We start from the raw sequence: 21,885 nt of genomic DNA on the forward strand, positions 1-21,885 counted from the left end.
TCACCTTCAGGAACTGCCAGAGCATCTTCTCACAGGGCGGGGAAGCTTGCTGGATCTTGCTCTGACAATAACTAAGGAGATTCCCGGATCCCAAGGCCTCCTGCAGCACAGCTGACCGCGTCAGGAATTCTGATTCTGTGATGACTTGACTGATGTAGACAGGGCGGGGACAAGGCTGTGGCATCTGCTGGACAGGGTTGCTGGGAAGGCCAAAGGTAATCAGCTTTCCCCCAAACTGGTGAGGAAATGTAAAAAAGGAAAAGGTTACAATTTCAAGCCAATAGCTAACACCCACTTAAGATTTCAGAGAAGGCCAGCTGTTGGGCAAGCCTTGGATTCAGAGAGAGAAAGCTAGCTGCTGGGCAAGCCTTGAATTCAGAGAGAGAAGGCTAGCTGTTGGGCAAGCCTTGGATTCAGAGAGAGAAGGCTAGCTGTTGGGCAAGCCTTGGATAGTGTAGTAGTTTGAATGAGAATAGCCCCCATTAGCTCAGATATTTGAATGCTTGTACATCAAGGAGTGGGAAGGATTGGAAGGGATGGCCTTGTTGGAGTAGGTGTGACCTTGTTGGAGGAAGTGTGTCACTGAGGGTGGGTTTTGAGGTTTCAAGGGCCTAAGCCAGGCCCAGTAGCTTTCTCTCTTCCTGCTGCCTACAGATCCAGGTGTAGATCTCTCAGCTACTATGTCTGCCTGCATCCTGCCATGCTCCTCATCCTGCCGTGCTCCTCATCCTGCCATGCTCCTCATCCTGCCGTGCTCCTCATCCTGCCGTGCTCCTCATCCTGCCATGCTCCTCATCCTGCCGTGCTCCTCATCCTGCCGTGCTCCTCATCCTGCCGTGCTCCTCATCCTGCCGTGCTCCTCATCCTGCCATGCTCCTCATCCTGCCGTGCTCCTCATCCTGCTGTGCTCCTCATCCTGCCGTGCTCCTCCACCTTGATAATAATGGACTAACCCTCTGAAACTGTAAGCAAACTTCAATTAAAATGCTTTTTTTTTAAAAAAAAAATAAGAGTTGGCTTGATCATGGGTTTGTTCACAGTAACAAAACAGCGACCAAGACAGATGGAAAACTAACAGAAAATTGCTAGGATGGAACAGGACCAGGAATTGAGTGCCAAATGGGTCCTCATTATAATCACAATTATTATAATAGCAATCTTACTATCACAAGCTTAAAATGTCACCACATGGTACTCTCTCCCACTTCCCACGACCATTTCTCAGGCACCTAGCACAAACAAGGCGGTACCATCACAGGCTATATATACCTTTATACACCACCACCACCAAGCTTATTGTTCAGTGTCTCCGATGCAGACACTCTCTTTCCCACACCCTTTGCTAGCACATCTACATTACCAGAAGTGCTTGCCAGCCTTTGTCTTTTCCCACTCTTCCAATCCAAAGCTTAGAGCCTGTCCTATTGCTCACACAACCCTGTTGCTACCCCCAGGCTGTCTGTTTGACAGACCACAGGAGAACACTTGCACTCCTCTGGCATGCACAAAAAACTCCAAAAAGTTAGGAACAAACATGTCTATCCCAGCATCTTTCTTCTTGATCATTTATGTGACTGCTCCACATTCCCGAAATGACTGGTTCATCCCCGCTTCTGTGCCTTTACCTTACACCACCACTCCACTTGAGGTATCCAGTCAGTCAAACCTGACACTTTTTATTAAGCAGATGGCACAAAATCAAAGGTTTAGCAATACTTTCTCCAACCATTCTCAATCTTGGCCTCACAGTACAGCTTCTGGAAAGTTCTCCAGTCACCAGGCCACATCCCAGACAATGACGCCATTATTTCCCTTCCTACACCCACTCGCTTAGTGACTTTTATAGTCATAATTATATCACTTACAGAACAAACTTTAGAGCACAACTTAGTGCTCAACAAAGCCGTTTAAATGATTACACATGGCACAGTATTTGACAATGTTACAGCATGCTGGGCAGGCACCACTACTTCTGTCTTACAAATAAAATCCTGAAGTCCTGAGGGATTAAATGACTTCTTCAGAGTCGTCTAACTAATTGGCCTCAGAGCTATGACAAGAGCTCTTCACCTCACTGTCCCTGCCCTTGCTGTTGGTGGTGGTGGTGTGAGGCATTAAAACCCAGGGTCATGGGCATGCTAAGCAAGCACTCTCCCAATGAGTTAGATCCCCATGCCTACTCTTCTTTTATAAAGACATTCCTAAGTCACACCTTTATATTAAAACTGCTGACTCTAAACATGAACGTCTCCTCCTATACATCTTTTTTCAAATCAAACCTACTATCTAAAGTAGTGTGTTGGGTGCTTCAGGGCCTCCTTGCTACTCAAACTGCTAGTCCTCAAACTATAAACAAACATATCATCTGGGAACTTTCTGGAAAACTGGAAATCTTGAGCCCTATATCAGATCCACTGAACCAGAACTTGAGTTTTAGTAAGATCCTCAGGTGACCTTTATTCACACTAGAGGGCTCTCCTCTGGGGATATGAAAATCAACAAGGCACTTCCTAGCCTTGCAGAATCTATTACTTAGCAGGGTCTCCATATGTTTTATATTATATTATACAGAATATAGAATTACAGGAATACGAATCTCTATAGAATGGAGGCTGTTAACTAAGAACAAGTATCATGGAGGATGTGGTATTTAAGTAGGAGGTACTCAAAGTCCACTATGGCATTCAGTGGGCACAGGAGAAAAGGTGAAGGATCAGACATATGAGAGATGAGGAGCTGTTCATAGGGCAGAAATGAGTCATATGTAACTGAAACACAAGGAACTCATGGGAATGAGAGAGGAAAAGAAACTGGGAAGGTCAATGGAGCCCCATGGTTGCATAGCCTTAAGCCTATAAGGCGGGGGGGGGGGGGCTCAAAACTTTTAAGTACAGGAATGACAGGATAAAATCTACCTTTTTTTTTTTCTTTCCTTCCTTGCATCCCTTGCCACAAGTCCAGATATTTAAGAGTTATGGAAATCTCAGGTAGAATCTCAGGCTGAAATACACAGAGTGTCTAAAGCAGCAGATTTTTTTTTTTAAAGATAGGATTGGCAGGTCAATCAGGTTGCAGAATGATGACATTCAAAGGAGAAGCTAGATTAACCCTCTGCTTGAGAGGTGGAGCGAGACAGACACCGAGAACAAATCTCCTGAAGTTAGCTCTTTGATGAGCACCGGAGAGGTACTGCACACACACAGCACACATGAGCAACACTTACAGCAAATGAAACGCCGGCTGGCCTCCTCATCCACTTGGGAGGCTTCTTCAAGGGAGGCATTAACGAGGCTTGGGCCACTGGCTCAGGCACCTGCAGCACTGGGAGAGGCTGGCCTTTGCTAAAAGAGGAGGAAATCTAGAGGGAAAGAACACTTGTGTCACCAACCTAAGAGTTTCTCAAGGAGGAACTCTACCTCCAACCTCAGTTTGGGATGAATCCCTGTGGTGCCCAGTTTGCTCAGGAAATGAAGACTGCCATAGTCTAGGAGACGGGGATTAGAGTGGAAGCCAATGGGGGACTCAGATGTGTGAGCCTCTTGGAAAGCTATATTTAAAGTCAGCACTGGACTGTGACATAAAGAAGGTGTACAGCCCATACTATGAGATAACAGATCCAAAATAGCGGTTCAGAATGAATAACAAGCGTTAAGCCAATGACTTTCTTTATATTGTAGCAAAAACTGACTTCCTCCCAGGAAGTCGAATATTAATGCAAGCTATAGCCCTCTAAAACCCACAGCCTGGTCTCCCTCTCTTCAATAGCTCCCATTTCTTCCCAAGCTATGTGTCCTCTTTTCCCTAAAACACAGACAGTGCCTCCCTCCAGCACTCTCTACCAAGCCCTTCAAACCTTGTCGGCCTGCCTCATTTGCTGGACCTCCCAGCTCCTACCCATCACAGAGTACAAACTGATCCAGCCATCGAAGGAGACAGCAGAGAACACAGGAGGGTTCTGAGGGCACCACTGAACATCGAAGCACCAGCTGTTCTGTGTGGGTAGCTTGTACACCACCTGCCGTGAGAGCACAACCATTAGCAGAAGTCCAGGAAACGCATAGCTGGGGTCCCTCTACTGCCACATCTCCATCACAGCGTGTCCATAGAAGGACCAGCCTACCTCACTGCTTGCCAGGTTCCAACAAAAGATCTGGTTGTCTTTGGCACTGCTAAGCAGCAGTTCAGCATCAGCCTGGCTCCATGACATCGACAAGATCCCCCTAAAAATGAAAACCAGCTCAGTAGGTTCCTTATACACCTTAGATAATGCACAGATCTCCAAAACAGATGAACTATTAATTTTTAAAAGATGAAAACAGAACTGTGAAAAGTGAGTATCTGCCAGATGTAGGCATGAGGACTTGAGATTAATCCCTAGCACCCATGTAACCAAGCTTGACAAGGTAATACATATAATCCCAGCACTGGACAGGCAGAATCACAAGGATCCCTGGGGTTCACTGACCATCTGACATTTCCCAGTTGGAGAGCCTAGACTCAGTGAGAGACCCTGTCTCAAAAAAACAAGTAGACATCTACTAAGGAACAACTGAGGTTGACCTCATGCAAGCATGTATGAACGCAAGCTCCAAAGGAACTCCTCTTAGAAAGAAAGCTAGTATTGGCTGTGCTCTCTGAAAAGGCTTTGAAGACATGGAAGACATTAATAACTAAGATGAGGCCCAAGTGTGTGCATGGGTTGGAGATGTACCTGATATGGGCTTCCCCTCTGCATGCTGTGAAGACCATTGGATAATAAAGAAATTGTCTTGGGCCTGCACAGGGAATAGAGCTAGGTGGGGAAAACTAAACTGAATGCTGGGAGAAAGGAGGGCCGAGTGAGAGAGAAGCCATGTAGCCTCTGCTGGAGCCAGACAGAACTTTAGCTGGGAAGCCACAGCCATGTGGTGATTCACAGATTACTAGAAATGGGTTAAATTAAGATGTAAGAGTTAGCCAATAAGCCGGGCGGTGGTGGCACACGCCTTTAATCCCATCACTCGGGAGGCAGAGGCAGGTGGATCTCTATGAGTTCGAGACCAGCCTGGTCTACAAGAGCTAGTTCCAGGACAGGCTCCAAAACCACAGAGAAACCCTGTCTCGAAAAACCAAAAAAAAAAAAAAAAGAGTTAGCCAATAAGAAGTTAGAGCTATCAGGCCAAACAGTGTTTTAAATAATATAGTTTCTGTGTGGTTATTTTGGTTCTGGGTGGCCAGGACAAACAAGTGGCCTCCTCCTACGTCTACCTGCTGTGGCTTTCCAGCACCGTCAGGGGTGAGGAAGCAAAACGCAGGTCCCACAGCTGGATCACTGGAAGCCGGTCATCTTCTGAACACAGCACTAACTGGGTGGCTATGTCTGGGTGCCAAGCCAGGCCTGAGCAGTTCATCTGTGGACAAAGTAGACCTTGATGTCTGATATAACCTAACCTCTCAGACTATGAACCCGTCCTTCCCAGTAGCAATGAGACTACTCCAAGGGTATCTTGGTCTCTTCTATCTGGCTGGAAACAACCAAGCCATCAGAGTATAAGTAACAACATGATCAAGCAAGGCATGCTATGAGACTCCAGGTCATCTGGTTAGCTTCCCAAGCAGTCACTCTAATAGAAACTCTGCTTTGGGGCTGAATCCACACTCCCAACACTTGAAAATGGATCCCTGGCCTGGGCAAGAGCAGCTCCAACTGTCTGGCACAGAGAGGAGCCAGGGTCCAGGCCTGTGTTCTGACCACTGCTCACCCTGCTGCTGTGGTCACTGACTTTGATGATGGGCTCATTCTTCCTGAGATCCCACACAACTGCCTTGCCACTGGGGTGAGCAGAAGACAAAATGTGCTGGACTTGGCGGTTCCATGACAGTGCTTTGATGTCTTCTGGGGGGCTCTGAGACAAGATAGTGAAGATGACAACCTGTCATAACCCGATTAAGTGACAACTACCGTTCTGTTCCTCTCAACACAAAGCCCAAGGGAGACAAGAGGTTCCTCCCACTAAGACAGCCTCAGGAGCTGAGGGTACATTTTCCCAGAAAGATGCTTTAAGATATTGGTACAGTACTCTTTTTCCATTCTGTAGGGTGCCATTTTGTTCTATTGATAGCATCCTTTGCTTTACAGAAACTTTTCAATTTTATGAGGTCCCATTTATACTTGGCCCCCTTTTTTAAAGATTTATTTATTTTTTATTATGTATACAACATTCCTTCCATGTATGCCTGTGAGCCAGCAGGGAGCACCAGACCTCATTATAGATGACTGTGAGCCACCAAGTGGTTGCTGGGAATTGAACTCAAGAACTCTGGAAGAGCAGTCAGTGCTCTTAACCACTGAGCCATCTCTCCAGCCCTGAGGTCCCATTTATTAATTTTCGACCTTAGTGCCTGTGCTATTGATGGTCTGTTCAGGAAGTTGTCTCCTGTGCTAATGTGTTCAACATTATTTCCCACTTTCTCTTCTATCAGGTTCAGTGTATCTGGATTTATGTTGAGGTCTTTGATCCACTTGGACTTGAGCTTTGTGCAGGGTGATAGATTTGGATTATTTGAATTCTTCTACATGCTGGATCACCTTGCTCAACCTTAATACATGCTCCACCTTAATACAACCTTAATACAACTTAATACAAGTCTTACTACAACTTGATATGCCATGTTGTGTTGATACTCATGGGGGACTTGCTCTTTTCTAAACAGAAATTGAGGAGGAGTGGATTGAGGGTGTGGGAACAAGGAGTGGGGCGAGAGGGATAGACTGAGAGATGAGAAGGGAGAGGAACTGTGACTGGGATGTAAAATAAAAAATTATTTTTAATAAAGATAATGCTATGGAAGTGGGAGGGCCCAGCTAGCACACCTGGGTTTATCTCTACTCCATGAGTTCTCTTAAAAGTATAGTGTCAAGAGTGAAAAATAACCCCCTCTCTAGGACAGAGGAGAGGAGGAGAAAAACAAACATGAAGAGCCCCAGAAAAAGTGAAGCAGAGAAAAATATGCGAATCTCTTAGGCCACCAAGGGATAGCCAACTGACATCACTTCGCAATAAAGCAAAAGCAGAGAAATGCAAGAAGACAAGCCAGCTCTGGGCTGACGGAGAGGCCTGCCCAGAGGCACACCTGCCCTTCATTCTCTTCCAGGAATTCTCTAAACACCACCATGGACCAACTTCTAGGCATACCCTCTCTCCTGACTCTTCGGTGGCTAGCAGAGTGTCTGTGTCTATCTGTGGAGTTTTATTGCCCTCCAGTGGTAAAGCCTGAAATCACTGGTATGCCGCAGGCTCCAGAATTCAAAATTTTACCTGAGAAAACCAGCTGCACACACAAAGCCATCCACAGCCCGAGGCTGGTGGGAGCCTCCTCACCTGTGACTTGGATCCAGGGGTCATTGGAACACTCAGGTTGTTCAAATCCCAAATGAAGATTTCGGAATCACTGGCTCCTGAAGCCAGGAGATTGCCCTGCATAAGGATAAATATAAAAGATATTTCTAAAGACTCCCCTCCCATCTCAGAAAGAGAGAAGGAGGAGACCACATTTGGGGAACACAGCCTCCCCCATAGCTCCAGCTTGGATGCCAGAAGAGAATGTGTCCATTTAGACAAGCCACACTGTGCCTTGACCAGATCAACTAGAACACAGCACCTGGAAAGGATTGAAGTCCAGGGCCCTGACGGCCCCTGTGTGTTTCTGTCTCTGGGCAACCAAGGGCTTCTGTCCTGAAGAAAGGATGTGGGTCACACTGTACAGAGTAAGCAAGCCATTGTCTCCACCACCGGCAATAACCCCAGCACTTTCCTGAAGCCCATGGCCAAAGCTTCCCCAGATTAACTTGTGAAACCTACAAAGGAAAATAATTTAGTTACATGACAGTATGCAGAGGACAGACATCTTTGCCTGTATCTACTATCCTGTAGGCTTCCCCAGCCCAAGCCTGTATCTGTTTGTTTTCCTTATTCTCCAAACCCAGAAGGGAAGTTTCCTCTGCCCGGACTTGCCCTTTCTTTAGAAAAAAATATTTTGTCTATGTTAAACTAGAATCCAGAAAGCCACTGCTTGGGCAATATGGGAGTATTTTGTTTATTTTGGTTTTGTGTTGTTGGTTTGGTTGGTTTTGTTTTTCTGAGACTGGTTTTCTCTGTGTAGCCCTCGCTGTCCTAGAACTTGCTCTTCAGATCAGTCTAGTCTCAAAAAAATAGAGTATCCACCTTCCTCTGTCTCCTGAGTGCTAGGATTAAAGGTGTGTGTCATCATGCTGGGCATTTGCTTTTTGTTTTATTTATTTATGTGTTTGTTTGTTATGGTTTTGGGTTTTCTGTGTATCCCTGGCTGTTCTGGAACTTGCTCTCTAGATCTGCCTGTCTCTCGAGTGCTGGGATTATAGGCATGTGCCACCATGCCCAGCTTGTTTTTAAGGTCACAGGAACTACATAAACACCATGATAACTACTTCATATAGAGTACATCACTTGGTCCTCACAGCTCAAACAGTAAAACAATACAACCTGACCAGGCATGGTGTCTCCTGCCTGTGATCCCAGTATTTGGGAGTTAGAGGCAGGAGGATCAGAAATTCAAAACTATCCTCATCTATATAAGCAAGTTCAAGGCCAGCCTGGACTGCTTGAAAGAAACCCTGTCTCAAAAAAAAAAAGTCAAGCTGGGCAGTGATGGTGCACACCTTTAATCCCAGCATTAAGGAGGCAGAGGCAGGCAGATCTCTGTGAGTTTGAAGCCAGCCTTTACAGAGAAAGTTCCAGGACAGGTTCCAAAGCTACACAGAGAAACCCTGTCTCGAAAAATAAAAAAAAAAAGAAAAAAAAAGAAAAAAAGAAAGAAAGAAAGAAAGAAAGAAAGAAAAAGTCAGCCTCAGTTACTGACTACTTGTCATGTAACAGGTAGTCTTTTAAGTGTTTTACAAGTGTTCACTAATTTAACATTTAGCAGGTGTAATGATATTTCATTTGTATTTTAATAAATAAAGCTTGCCTGAAGATCAGAGAGTAAAACAGCCACATTGGTCAGACTTACAGACCAGGCAGGGAAGGCAAACACCTTTAATCCCAGCAGCCACACTAGTTAGCCGCAGAGACCAGGTGCTGGTCGCCTTTAATCCCAGCACTACAGAGGAATATAAAACAGGAGGAGGTCTCAGTTCAGACTCATTCTGAGGATCGTGGAGGCAGTATCACCATTTTGGTTTAAGGTAGAGGTAAGAGCTAGTGGCTGGCTTTTCTGATCTTCAGCTTGAACCCCAATATCTGTCTCTGGGTTTTCATTATTCATGTTACAAGCAGTTCTATGAGGAGGTTCTATTATATCCAATTTCAAGTTAAGGAAAGGAAGCTTGGAGAAGTTATAAGCTTCCGTATGCAGAGCTGTACATCAGCTCATCTTCATGAAGCTAAGTGAGGCAAGGTTTAGTGTCCAGCCCATCTCACCCCAGAGCCCACCCTGTATGAACTAGAACCAGGCTCCCCGGAACAACTGTTGCCGCATCTGGGAATGAGAAAACCCTGGGGCCCCCCCATCACCCTGTCTTTCCCTTATGGCTGGCCCACTGGAATGAGCATGTAATTACAATGGGCCAGCTTTGAGACACAGAGGTACAAATACTAAATACCTCAAGTAGGAAACATTTTTCTGGCTTTCTTAGGATGCTTATAAAATAAAAACAAAAACAAAAAAACTAGTGCCGGAATTTTGCATAAAAGAAAAAGTCAAACCCTGGGTCTCCTACAAAAAGTTTGGGTCTTATACAAAGCCCCACAGGGAAACACTTGAAAACCAGAAGGCCTGAGTGTGTGTGTATGCGGGAGGGTTGTCTGTCTCTCACTTTCACTGTGGCTAAGCCACAAGAGAAGATTTCACATCAAATGTCACAAGATTCCTAAGTGCAATGGAACTGAGTGAACAAGAATTGACAGAGCAAGAACTCTTTTCCAGGCCTTTGAGCAGAGCCAGCTTGGCAAGAGCATGAAGCTGAGCACTGGTCCGGGCTGGGCCCACATCTGAGGGACAGGAAGATGACACGACTTCAAAGGCTTTGCAGCTGCACCAGACAGCGGGCAGTTTCTAAAGTGACACCAGTCTTCATGGGGCAGAAGAATGAGCTCATGTGGACTCAGAGGGCGTCATGTCATCCAGGAAACATCAGGGTTGGCAGACACAGGTCACACAGGAACCAGAGATGAGAGGAAGAAATCACCGTATGGCAGGAAAGAGGGGAATGACTTGAGAGAGGCAGAACACAGACTATGACCAAGTAGTTCTTTCTGCAGACCGCAAATATACTGCTGTTGTTCGCTACCTCGTTAGTGAGGTGAAACTAGCTTCTGGAGAGGCTGTGCTGAGAGCAGCTGGGAGAATGAGGACGCATGGTCAGCTAATCACACAAGGAGACAGTTACACATGGCCTGGAGGACTGTCACTAGTCTCTAAGTGGACAGGGAATTAGACAATCATGGGGCACAGGGAAACAGGGAACACATATGATAAAATGTTAACAGCTAATATATTTAAGTCAAAGTTATGGATTGTTCGTTATAACTTCCATAATTTTCCTGTAAATTTGGAATTTTTAGAAGATAGCTGGGCTGTGGTGGCATTTACGTTTGATCCCAACACCCAGGAGGCAGAGACAGGTGGATATCTGTGAGTTCAAGGCCAGCCTGGTTTACAGAATGAGTTCCAGGACAGCTACACAGTGAAACCCTGTCTCAAAAAAACAAAAAAAAGAAAGAAAGAAAAGAAAACTAAAGGCTGGAGAGATGGCTTAGTGGTTAAGAGCACTTACTGCTCTTCCAAAGGATCCAAGTTTAGATCCAAGTTCAGATCCAAGCACCCAAGTAAGGTGGCTCAAAGCTGCCTGTAACTCCAAACTCGGACCAGGGGATCCTACACCTCTGGCCATTTTAGGCCCCACCAAGCACTCACATGTACACACCCACACATAAGCACAGATGTGCAACTAAAAATAAATCTTTTTAAAAAAGGAAATGCAGTTAAAAGTAAAAATGATAGAATTTTGAAATTAAGTTTTGAAATGAAAATAGAAGACAAGTTTGTATAGGGAAACAGACTATCATATGAGAATATGTGGAATTCTCTGATAAAGGTGTTCCTGGGATAATGATGAGCTATATCTAAAGAATACACGGTTCACTATTCCTACAAAAGGCCTGGAAACTGAGAGTCCAGAGAAGAGACAGGTCAGCAGAACCTACATTTCAGCAGATGCTCTAAAGTGATTCAAAGAAGCAGCCAGGGGTGAGAGTCAATGGACAGGATATCAGCATAGAAGAGTCTGGGTCCAGCCTTGATGGGGCTGCACATTCCAGGATAGGGGTGTGAGGATTAGAAATATTAGGCAGAAGGAACAGAATATTATGCAGAATAGAGCCAGGAGGGCGATCCAGGGAATACTGAATTCACCTGAGTTTATTTTCCATATGCTTATAGACCACAATCCAAAGGGGAATAGGGGAGGAGAAGGCAAAAGATGTGCAGTGACCACACCTTAGATCAAGCATCCTGTAGGCAGCCACTCTCTGGGTCAAAACTCCTGTCATATCCTTGAAGGGACAGGAATAGGCCTGAATTCACTGACCTTTGGTCAAGGTGGAATGGCCCTCTGTGGGCCATTTCAATACCCAAAACACCAAGTAACCAGACCCTAAGTCAAGAAATCTTGTGTGTAGCCACACCTTAAGTCAAGCTTCTTGTCAATGACCTTGAAAGGGCAAGAGTTGGCTTAAACTCTCCAACCTTCAGTCAAGGTGGAGCGGACCCACTTCTGTGGGACCCTGCCGAGGAAATGCTAGAATTCATAGGTAGGCACAACCCTAGCAGCCAGATCACATTTCTGACAAAGAGAGAGAGAGAGAGAGAGAGAGAGAGAGAGAGAGAGAGAGAGAGAGAGAGAGGAATAAACTGAAGCCTACATTATCAGGAGGCTGAACTAGCTAAGCTTTCTGAGACCAGAATTCAGCACCTCATGATTACAAACACTTGCTAGATAAATCCTCCCATAGCTTGATTCACTTCTTCATTCTAGATTTTGCTTTCATTTAACTGAGTTCCTTTTGGAAAATCCCAACTTCATAACAGTTAACTAAAGTCTGTCCACATCTGGAGCAAAAGAGCAGGAGAATCCAGTCTCCTTGGGAGGCAGAATGGAGAAAGCAGGCCCTGGCTAGAGAATAGCCGCGGGATGAGCCGGGCGGTGGTGGCGCACGCCTTTAATCCCAGCACTCGGGAGGCAGAGGCAGGCGGATCTCTGTGAGTTCGAGACCAGCCTGGTCTACAAGAGCTAGTTCCAGGACAGGCTCCAAAACCACAAAGAAACCCTGTCTCGAAAAAACAAAACAAAACAAAAAACAAAACAACAACAACAACAAAAAAGAATAGCCGCGGGATGGATGGGGCCACTGGAGAGGCAGCACGCTCTTTTCAATGCCTGGCGTAACAGGCATTACTGTGTTTCTACTTTATATCCTGAATTAATAGTGGAGAAAATGCTCAGAAAAGTTGGATTCCAGGCCCAAGAAGACAGTAAAGAGCAGAGCTGAGGTTGAACCTGCATGTATGGCACATATGGTTTCGATGCAGCTGGAAGGTGAGTCTTGAGAGCAGAACCACCAAGCACACAGAATGACTTTCTTACAGCTTAGTGTTTATTGTCCCTTAGCACCCAAAGAGAGGCCAGCTTTGTTCTCCAAGTATCCAGAGATCTAAGACAAAGGTACAGAGCAGAGGAACCACCACTGTCCCTATGTTGTTTTTAAAAAGGAAATGCAGGTAAAGGTAAAAATGATAGAATTTATCATGAAAATAGAAGACAAGTTTGTATAGGGAAACAGACTATAATATGAGAATATGTGGAATTCTCCGATAAAGGTGTTCCTGGGATAATGATGAGCTATATCTAAAGAATACGCGGTTCACTATTCCTACAAAAGGCCTGGAAACCGAGAGTCCGGAGAAGAGACAGGCCACCAGAACCTACACTTTAGCAGATGCTCTAAAGTGATTCAAGACCAGAAATCTATAAATTAGAGTGGGCAAGAAAATTTACTGCGCTGTAAGAAAAAGATTTACATACTTTGTCTAAATATATGTGTGCGTATATTATCAGTAGTATGGTAATTACTTATGTATATTACTTATACTAAATATGAGGTGGACTGTAATGAATTTGACATATTTTCTGATGGTATAAAAACTTACAGATTATTATATCAGACTATAAGCACCATCCTTATAAAACCTTCACAAAACCTTTAAAACAGCAATGAAGAGTCAGGTACAATAGCACACACCTGTAACATCAGCTGCTCAGAAGGTTGAGCTGGGAAGATTTTGAGTTCAAAGCCAGCCTTAGCAAGACCTTGTCTAAAAAATAAGAGTGGCAAAATAATAGGAAGTAGACTTAGTATGCAGATAGGAACATACTTAAATTCCAAGCCCAGCTTCTCACGGCTTCTACACCCATGTAAAATGGAAATGATGGCATTTATAGCCTAGGCTTAATCTGAGGAATGAGTAAAATACACAGGGTCCCAATGAGTCTGCCTTGCATACTGAGCTCTACAAGGACTTCCTTAGACGTTTCTGCCAATAAAGGAGACAGTGGCTGATCCCCCTTTTCATTGCTGTTACACAATATACCCAAGAAATCCATGGGCATCCAGCTTGCCAGAGCCATGAAATCTAATGCATACCCAACCAGCACCTAAGAGCCATGAGGAGAGATCATTCATTCTCCTTGTTGGCAGAGTATGACATGGTGTAAGACTGCTGTCTTCACAAAAGCCAAGGGAGGAAGAAGTCAAGATCCCTGGGTTCAAAAAGAGACCTGGTGTACATGTCCTGGCTAGTGTAAGTCAGTTCTATTACCTGCATCCTACCTAATACTGCTGCTGCTGCTGCCTGGTAACATGAGAGGGGTTGGTTTCCAAATCCTTTTGCATAGAGTTAGCTCCTCTGAAACTTAACAGAACTATTTTCCATCCGTATCACATCGTGATCCCTGAGTTGTACACACCACCCCCTGGACCCTCTATATCCACCATGGTCTGACCTGCAAACCCATGCATAGTCCCAACATAGTACCTGCTTGAGGCAGAAAGAATCCCTTTGTGTTTCAAGTCCAGAGAAGAGTCCCTGAAATCAATCTCAAATATTTCCAATGTGGCATTTGTGCTAAAGGAAGCATCTAGTTGCTGGGCAGATGTCCCTAGTCACAGGAAAAGTAAGGAAAAGGCAGCAAATGAACAACAACATCTGCATGGGTTTAGTTCATAAATACTGTAGGGAGTGGAAAGCAAACAACAGGAGAGTTAGGAATATCCTTCCTCCAGAGGCAACCCCAAGGAAAGTATGCGAGGCCACCCTTAAGCCATGTCCAATGTGGTTACCAGCTACCCAATCCTCCAGCTTCCTCTCATGTTCATTAGAGGTCCAGATACTAAGTTTTCCTTTGACATATGACTTCCAGTAACTCCTGATCGGAATTATCATCATACCTGTGGCCAGATACACAGGGTACTGGCTGGCTGGGCTCCATGCCTGGACAGCTGGCCTCTCAAGTTCCTTCAGCTTCATGGTCTGTCCTGTAGGTTGCAGAAAACATAGATGGCCCTTGGTTCACTGAAAATAGAAGACAAAATTCTTAGGGCCAGAGATCCAGGGAGCATCTGCGGACAAAGGTATTGTATCTCTTCTCCACAAGATGAAGTATTCGGACAAAATGCAGGGTGAGGAAAAACAAGATCGCCTGTGGAGTTAAGGACGGTTCATATATACAGTTGCTAAACTGGAATTCTCTAAACTCCCAACGTATTTAATCACACTGGTTACCACAGGCCTAATGATAACAACCACCAAACTAGATAGTTTCTCAGGGGCTTTGCCTGATTTCCTTGGCTTTACATATTGTTTATGAGTCAATGAACCCCATATTTATGTTACTGACACACAGATTGTCATCAGAGCACCAATTTCTGTATGAAGCTGCTAATGAAATATTTCAACTTGTGATGCAAATCTATAATCCTAGCACTCAAGGGGCTGAGGCATTAGGATCATAAGTTCAGGCAAACCTGGGCTACACACATAGTAAGACCTTATCTAGTTTTCCTCTTAGGCTCTGTACCCCAGCCGCACAAGTCTTTTTTCCATCTCGTGGCTTTTGCCCACACTGGAGCCTTTGCAAACACTGCTTCCCACATAATGTACGTTCTCCGCTTCGCTCTCTGCATGGCCAGCTCTTCACCACGACTTTATGGGTGAGCATCCAACGTCTTCAGAGGTGGCCTGCCCAACCCAAAACAGTCTCACTGGTTTTTTAAGAATTTGTTTAGTCACACTATCTCTCCCGTTAACATGTAAGCTTCATAAAAGCCAGCTTCTCGTCTCACGATGTTCTAACTACTGCCTACACCTATGCACTTAATGGCCGCTGAGTGAATAAATGAACGAATGTAAATCCTCATTTTACCTTTTGTTTTGCTCCATCTTTTAAATATTTATGTTTATTTTATGTGTATGAGTGTTTTGCCTGTTTGTATGTCTGTGCACCATATGGGTGACTAATGCCTTCAGAGGTCAGAAGAGTGCTGGATCCTCTGGGACACGAGTTACACACAGTTGTGATCTACAATGTAGGTGTTGGGAACCCATCCCTAACCTTCTGCAAGAGTGGTATGCTGCGGCCCCTACCCACAGCGCCATTTTTTCTTTTCTTTGGTGTGGGGATGGTTTCCCATAGCCCAGACTCGCCTCAAACTTGCTGAGAATAATCTTGAAGTATCAATCCTCCTGTCTCTAATTCCCAGGTGCTGGGATTACAGGTGTGAAGCACCACACCGCGTTTGTTTAACCCTGTGATTTCCACCTCTACTGTGCACTTAGGGTCTCATCTTCACAGGTTCGAAAGGGGCAGAAAGGAAAACGGGAGAACTTAGAGCCTACTGTGATCTGCTTGAGCAAGTCAGTCAGGGCAGTCTCGCTTATAAAAACGGGAGATATTACTTAATCTCTACTGTACTTTCTAGCTTGAAGAAGGCCTAAAGCTGTCGGTTAAGCGAAGATTTTTTTTTCTGGGAACTTTTAAATACTTGAAGCCCTGTTTCTTTTGCCTTTTGACCATCCAGCTATACCATTCCGTCACCAGTGCCACCTGCTGGTCAGAGCCATCCAGAGCAGAAGAGCAGCGATCAACAGCGCATTTGACAGGGCAAACTCATTAGTTCCCTCAAGAATTCTATAAACTGTCATCCCCATTCAGCACACGAAACAACCGGCTAAGCCGCAAGGTAAACACCGTGCTTTTAACCATTATACTAATTTAAGCAAAACTCCATGGCGTGCTTAAACCACTGGCAGAAAGAACAGGGGAAATGCGATTTCCATACAGTTTGCGCGGAAGCATCAGTTTATAAAAGCCCCCGTTAGCGTCGAAACGGCTGTGGCAGTGGAGGGGTGGGAGGAGGTCGGGGAACTAGGACCTGGCGCCAGCTACCCTTGGCAGTCCAGTCCCTAGGGAGAAGGTCAACACAGCTTCTCGCCCGTGAGGCACTTGGCGGTCGGTTACGAATGGCCAGGACTATCGGGGCCCAGGGTGGAGGAGAAGGTGCGAGGCGCTTCTGGACCTCGGCGGGGCTGGGGTGCGGGACCAGGTCCAGTCGGAGGGATTCGTGCTGGGTGCTCGGGGTCACGGCGGCCCCGGCGAGCTCCCCGGTCCGTCCACGGGAAGAGCGTGCTCCGGGGCCCCAGACCCGCGGGGAAACCCACCTGTGCCGAGCGCCCGGGTCACGGGTCACGGCCAAGCCAAGGGCTTTAGGGCGCCTCGCACTGCGGACGGCGGCTGCCGAGGGCCAAAAGTAAACTTGCTTTGGCAGCGACTCGCGACCCGCTCCATCCGCGCTCGCTCGGCGAAGCTTGGTTAAACGAATACGCACCGACAGTGCAGAGGTTTCCTAGCGGGGCTGCCTGACTTGCACAATGATTGCACAGTTCTGGCGCCCAAGATCAGTGCATTCTAGTCTCTTCTATTTCAGCCGGGCTCCGCGGATAGCCAATGAATGGAAAGGGAAAACACCAACTCGATTTATTATGTAGTTATTAAAGCGAGGAAAGACCCGGCCCTTAGCCCATGAGCTCTCAGTGTGTGATCCATTTAGCTAAAAAAGATAAAAAGCAATCGAGGCTGTAAAAAGCTGTGATACACACTGAAGCCCACGGTAGCCGTGTCCAAGAACTGCTAAGGGCTGAGTATGGAAAGAGAGGAAAGACCAGGGGCTTCATGGGAGAGAGTTCAGGCACACCAACCAATATTTCTCCTCGGAGCTGAAAGACCACTAGGTGATAGTTCAATAGAAGTGGGCAAAGTGGCTAGGCATCCTGGCATTTCCCACCCCATAAATCAAAGAGACTGGGCGAGAGTGGGTGCCAGAGATTATAGAATACCCGCTAATTCTGCGGTTCACAGGAATTACTGAAAATTTTGGGCCAGAGGCTCCAGTGACGATTGCATTTTGCATCTGACAGTATGAATCACCTTGGAGAGAGATGAGCTGGAGGCAGAGATCCAATTACAAGGGGGATAGAACAGTCCAGTAACCGGTGAAGAAAGTCTGGATTCATAGTGGACACTGAAGGAAACCTGCACCTGCTCTGCTGACTGACAAAGACAAGGACTCAAGACGGGTGTGGCTTTAGAGCTGTGGGCGGAAAGAGCCTTTCACAGGGGTCACCTAAGACCATCAGAAAATACAGATATTTACATCATGATTCATAACAGTAGCAAAAGTACGGTTATGAAGCAGCAACGAAAGTAATTTTATGGTTGGGGTCACCACAACATGAGGAACTGTTTTAAAGGGTCTCAGCGTTTGGAAGGTTGAGAAGCACTGCTCTAGAGTCAGGGAAACCTGCACTGTTAACAGAGCTAGAGAGAATGAGGAAGAGAAAAGAGAATGTGAAGATACTACATATGCTCTTCAAGTTGAGGAAATTGTGGCAGGTGAAGATAACCAGCTAAGATGATTCAAAAGTTCCACTTGATTCATGAATTGTATGGTGACCCCTTCCTGACCGACTCTCCTCTAAAAGTAGGGTACCCAGTATCTGATGTTGTACTCAGTAGTTCTGAGATCACACAGAAACCTATGCATGGCACTGTGTGCCAGGACCATGCTTGCTACATAGCAAGCATTTAGCATACTTTTTTTTTTATGTTCTAGCATAGAAACAGCTAAGACCGGTGGTGGAGTGGGGAAGTGAACAAGGTCAATGGCTGGCTGAACCTTAAGGGGCTCGGGGTGTGGGTCAGCTGGTAGACTGCGTACCCCATATGCTTGAAACCCTGGCTTTATTTCCCAGCACCACTTATACCAGTTATGGTAGTGGCTACCTTGTAATCCCAGTTCTCAGGAGGTAGAGGAAGAAGGGTCAAAAGTTCAAGGTCATCTTTAGCTACACCATAAGTTCAAAGTCACCTGGACTACTTGAGACTCCTCTCTCTCTCTCTCTCTCTCTCTGTCTCTGTCTCTGTCTCTGTCTCTCTCTCTCTCTCTCTCTCTCTCTCTCTCTCTCTCACACACACACACACACACACACACACACAAAGCTGAACCTTGGTGGCCAATACCTTAAAATTAGGAAATAAATCACAAGTATCAACCACACTGAAGGAAAACTACAAAAGACATCTGAACTAAAGTTATGAGGTTCAATTACTACACCCATATTGCAGCTTCTAACTTTCTGTCTCTAGTCTCAGAGTATCCAGTGCCATCTTCTGGTGGTACACAGCCATGTATGTGCAGGCAAACCATATACATAAAAATAAATGAAAATTACTAAGACATGATTAAAGAGTAAATCTTTCTAAAAAGTCTTTTTAAGATGACACTTATTCTGCGTGCATGTATGTAGATGCACAGATGCTACAGCACAAACTGTGAAGTCAGAGGACCAAGTGCAGGAATTGATTTTCTCCTCTAGTGATATAGGGCCTGGAGATTGAACTCAGGTAGTCAGGTTTGGTTGTCAGCAAGCACCTTTACCCACTGAGCCATCTCAGAAATCCTCAATACATCTACAATTCTTCAAAAAGTGACGTCTTCAGTGATGGAGGAAGGTCATTGGTTAAATAAAAAGAAGCTGCTTGGCTCTCATTGGTTAGGAGATAGGTGGGAGGAGTAAACAGAACAAAACGCTGGGAGGAAGAGGAAGTGAGGTCAGACTCCGCAGCTCTCCTCTCTGGAGCAGACGCCAGGGAAGATGCACGCGATGAAGCTCCGACCCAGGATGGACTTAGGCTAGAATCTTCCCGGTAAGACTGGTGCTATACAGATGATAAGAAATGGGCTAGTCCAGGTGCGAGAGTTAGCCTAGAAGAGGCTAGGTAGAAATGGGCCAGAGCAGTGTTTAAATGAATACAGTGTCTGTGTAATTATTTCGGGGCATAAGCTAGCCGGGCAGGCGGCTGGGGTGTTGGGGACGGCCGCCGCTTCCTTCTTACTACACTTCAGTAAAGCACCACTCCCCAACTTCAAGGTTCTCTTTAACTACCCAGACAGCACTAACGGAGCTCACATCTAACTTGAATGGTGTGGTGGTTTGAATAAGAATGGCTCCCGTAGGCTCATAGATTCAAATGCTTAGTCATCACAGAGTGGAATTTTTGGAAAGGATTAGGAAGTACGGTCTTATTGGGAATTTGTTGAGGTCGTTTGAGTAGGTATGCCCCACCCACAGACTCACTATTGGGTGTGGCCTTTTGGAGGAAGTATCATTGTGTGGGCAGGCTTTGAGATCTCAAATGCTCAAGTTTTGTTCAGTGTGGTACACGGTTCACTTCCTGCAGATCCAGGTGTAGAACTCTCAGCTGCCTCTCCAGCGCCATGTGTGCCTGCATGCTCCCATGACAATAATGGACTAAAGATCTGAACTGTGAGCCAGCCCCAATTCAATGTTTTCCTTTAAGAGTTGCTGTGGTCATGGTCTCTTCATAGCAATAGAAACCCAAACTAAGAACCCTGACTGCTCTTTAGGCTGGAGAGCAGGCTTCCAAGTGAAATAAGGTGAAGAAAATATTCTACTTTACAGGGGTTTCTCTGTAGCTTTGGAGCCTGTCCTGGAACTAGCTTGGTAGACCAGGTTGACCTTGAACTCAGCTTCCCCGAGTGCTGGGATTAAAGGTGTGCGCCACCGCAGTCCGGCTGAAATATTTTACTTTTAACCTCAGCCAGGGCTGTATAGTTAGGCTCTGTAAAAAAGACAAACCTTAAGCGGTCTGTTGGCTCACCTGAAGAAGCAGCTGCATTGACACAAGAGGGTCACTGGCCACCGGAAAAGCTCCTTGACCGGCACTATGTTCATTTCAGCTTTGGATGTCCCTCCTAACACACCCATAATTTTCTAAAAACCAGAGATGACACGGCATTTCTTTTATCTGCTGGAGTGTCAAGCATGAACCACATTTCCTTCTGCCAACTGTTACCTCCTTCCTCGAAGTTTAACAAATGAGTGCTTGGATTGCCTTGAAGCCCAGACCACCCAGCCTCTTCAGCGTCCACCAGTTACTCCATGCGCCTCACTGCTTAGTCCACAAGACTGCCAATGTGGCTACTTTGTAGATTATTCAATGACCACCCTGATGCATGTTACTGCTTGCTTATCAGTTTTAGTCTGGTCACTATGCTTTTTAGTCCTTCTTTTGAATTTTTTTTTTGATAGGGTTTTACTATGTAGCCTTGGTTGGCCTGAAACTCACCACATAGACAAGGCTGGTCTCCAACTCAGAGATCTACCTGCCTCTGATCCCCATGTGCTGGAATTAAAAATGTGTGCCACCACACCCAATCTCTGGTTTTGTTTTTTAAACGAGTGTTTGCCTGAAATATGAACACACGTAGTGTCCTTGGAGGCCCGAAGATATCGCCCCGGCTGGCCAGAGCTCAAAAGATCTGCCTGCTTCTGCCTCCTGAGTGCTGGGATTAAAGTCATGTGACCAATCACTATAGATCTGAGAACTCTAGACTGTGTCACCTCCAAACATGACATCTAGAAATCAGGGTTAGAATAGTTCTCAGTAACACATGTTCCTTTTGGGCAAAATGGCCATGGTGACCTTGCATAGTCTGGTGATATCTGCATATATTTTTTTTTTTTTATTTTTCGAGACAGGGTTTCTCCGTAGCTTTTTGGTTCCTGTCCTGGAACTAGCTCTTGTAGACCAGGCTGGCCTCGATCTCAAAGAGATCCGCCTGCCTCTGCCTCCCGAGTGCTGGGATTAAAGGTGTGTGCCACCACCGCCCAGTTGCATATAATTTTTATCTGTGGTTGACAAGGCATGCTTTAGAAATTTTTTTAAGAACAGAGATGAATTATTATAGACTCTCAGAAACATGGTTTTCTTCTCAGGTTGTCATAGGAGCTTGGATTCTTTGCTTTGAAAGGAGGAATGCAGAGATGCCACCACATTAGAGCGGTCCTCCCCGACTATCATCACATACTTGAAACACATTACTTTCTTTTAAAACCAAATTATTGTTGAAGAGTTTAAATAAACTGTTTATTTTAAAACAGTCTTATTATTATACAGTTCAGGATAGCCTCAAACTCACTACAAAGCCTAGATTAGTCCTGAACTCATGGAGATCCTCCTGTCTCATCCTCCCAAGTGCTGGGATTAGAGGCATGCACCACACATCTCTTAAACCTAACAACGAATAAGTTTCGGGTTGTTTTTATTTTATAGCCTCACTATGTAGCCCAGGCTGGCCTCAAACTTGCATAATTCTGCCTCAGCTTTCTTTGTGCTAGGATTATAGATATGGTCCACAAAAATGGTTTTTAAAGGTAATAAATCTTGTCCCA

At 45.5% G+C, this 21,885-nt stretch overlaps 1 protein-coding gene and 1 long non-coding RNA gene across 7 annotated transcripts in view; one reads left to right on the forward strand and one right to left on the reverse strand.

Annotated features, from left to right (window-relative positions):
* The window catches only part of Sec31b (SEC31 homolog B, COPII component), a 30,398-nt gene extending 13,545 nt beyond the window's left edge, over positions 1–16,853 (reverse strand). For 3 of the 6 annotated variants that reach the window (XM_075974171.1, XM_075974170.1, XM_075974173.1), the window contains exons 1-11: positions 16,792–16,846; positions 14,523–14,646; positions 14,110–14,233; positions 7,642–7,837; positions 7,362–7,457; positions 5,742–5,885; positions 5,248–5,390; positions 4,121–4,220; positions 3,854–4,015; positions 3,224–3,358; positions 5–235 (exon numbers count right to left, since the gene is read on the reverse strand). In XM_075974171.1, the coding sequence (XP_075830286.1) occupies positions 5–235; positions 3,224–3,358; positions 3,854–4,015; positions 4,121–4,220; positions 5,248–5,390; positions 5,742–5,885; positions 7,362–7,457; positions 7,642–7,837; positions 14,110–14,233; positions 14,523–14,601 (1,410 nt within the window). In that variant the 5' untranslated portion in view covers positions 14,602–14,646; positions 16,792–16,846. Of the gene's footprint in view, positions 1–4; positions 236–3,223; positions 3,359–3,853; positions 4,016–4,120; positions 4,221–5,247; positions 5,391–5,741; positions 5,886–7,361; positions 7,458–7,641; positions 7,838–13,316; positions 13,390–14,109; positions 14,234–14,522; positions 14,647–16,791 lie in introns of all 6 variants that reach the window. The other 3 variants (XM_075974174.1, XM_075974169.1, XM_075974172.1) reach the window with 3 other exon arrangements.
* LOC142850510 (uncharacterized) lies at positions 16,198–21,640 on the forward strand. The gene is made up of 3 exons (XR_012910701.1): positions 16,198–16,313; positions 17,548–18,022; positions 21,430–21,640. It is a non-coding gene; the product is annotated as an uncharacterized LOC142850510 (long non-coding RNA).
* Positions 21,641–21,885: the final 245 nt, after the last annotated feature.

Source organism: Microtus pennsylvanicus, chromosome 5 (genome assembly GCF_037038515.1).
Source record: "Microtus pennsylvanicus isolate mMicPen1 chromosome 5, mMicPen1.hap1, whole genome shotgun sequence".
Lineage (NCBI taxonomy): Eukaryota > Metazoa > Chordata > Mammalia > Rodentia > Cricetidae > Microtus > Microtus pennsylvanicus.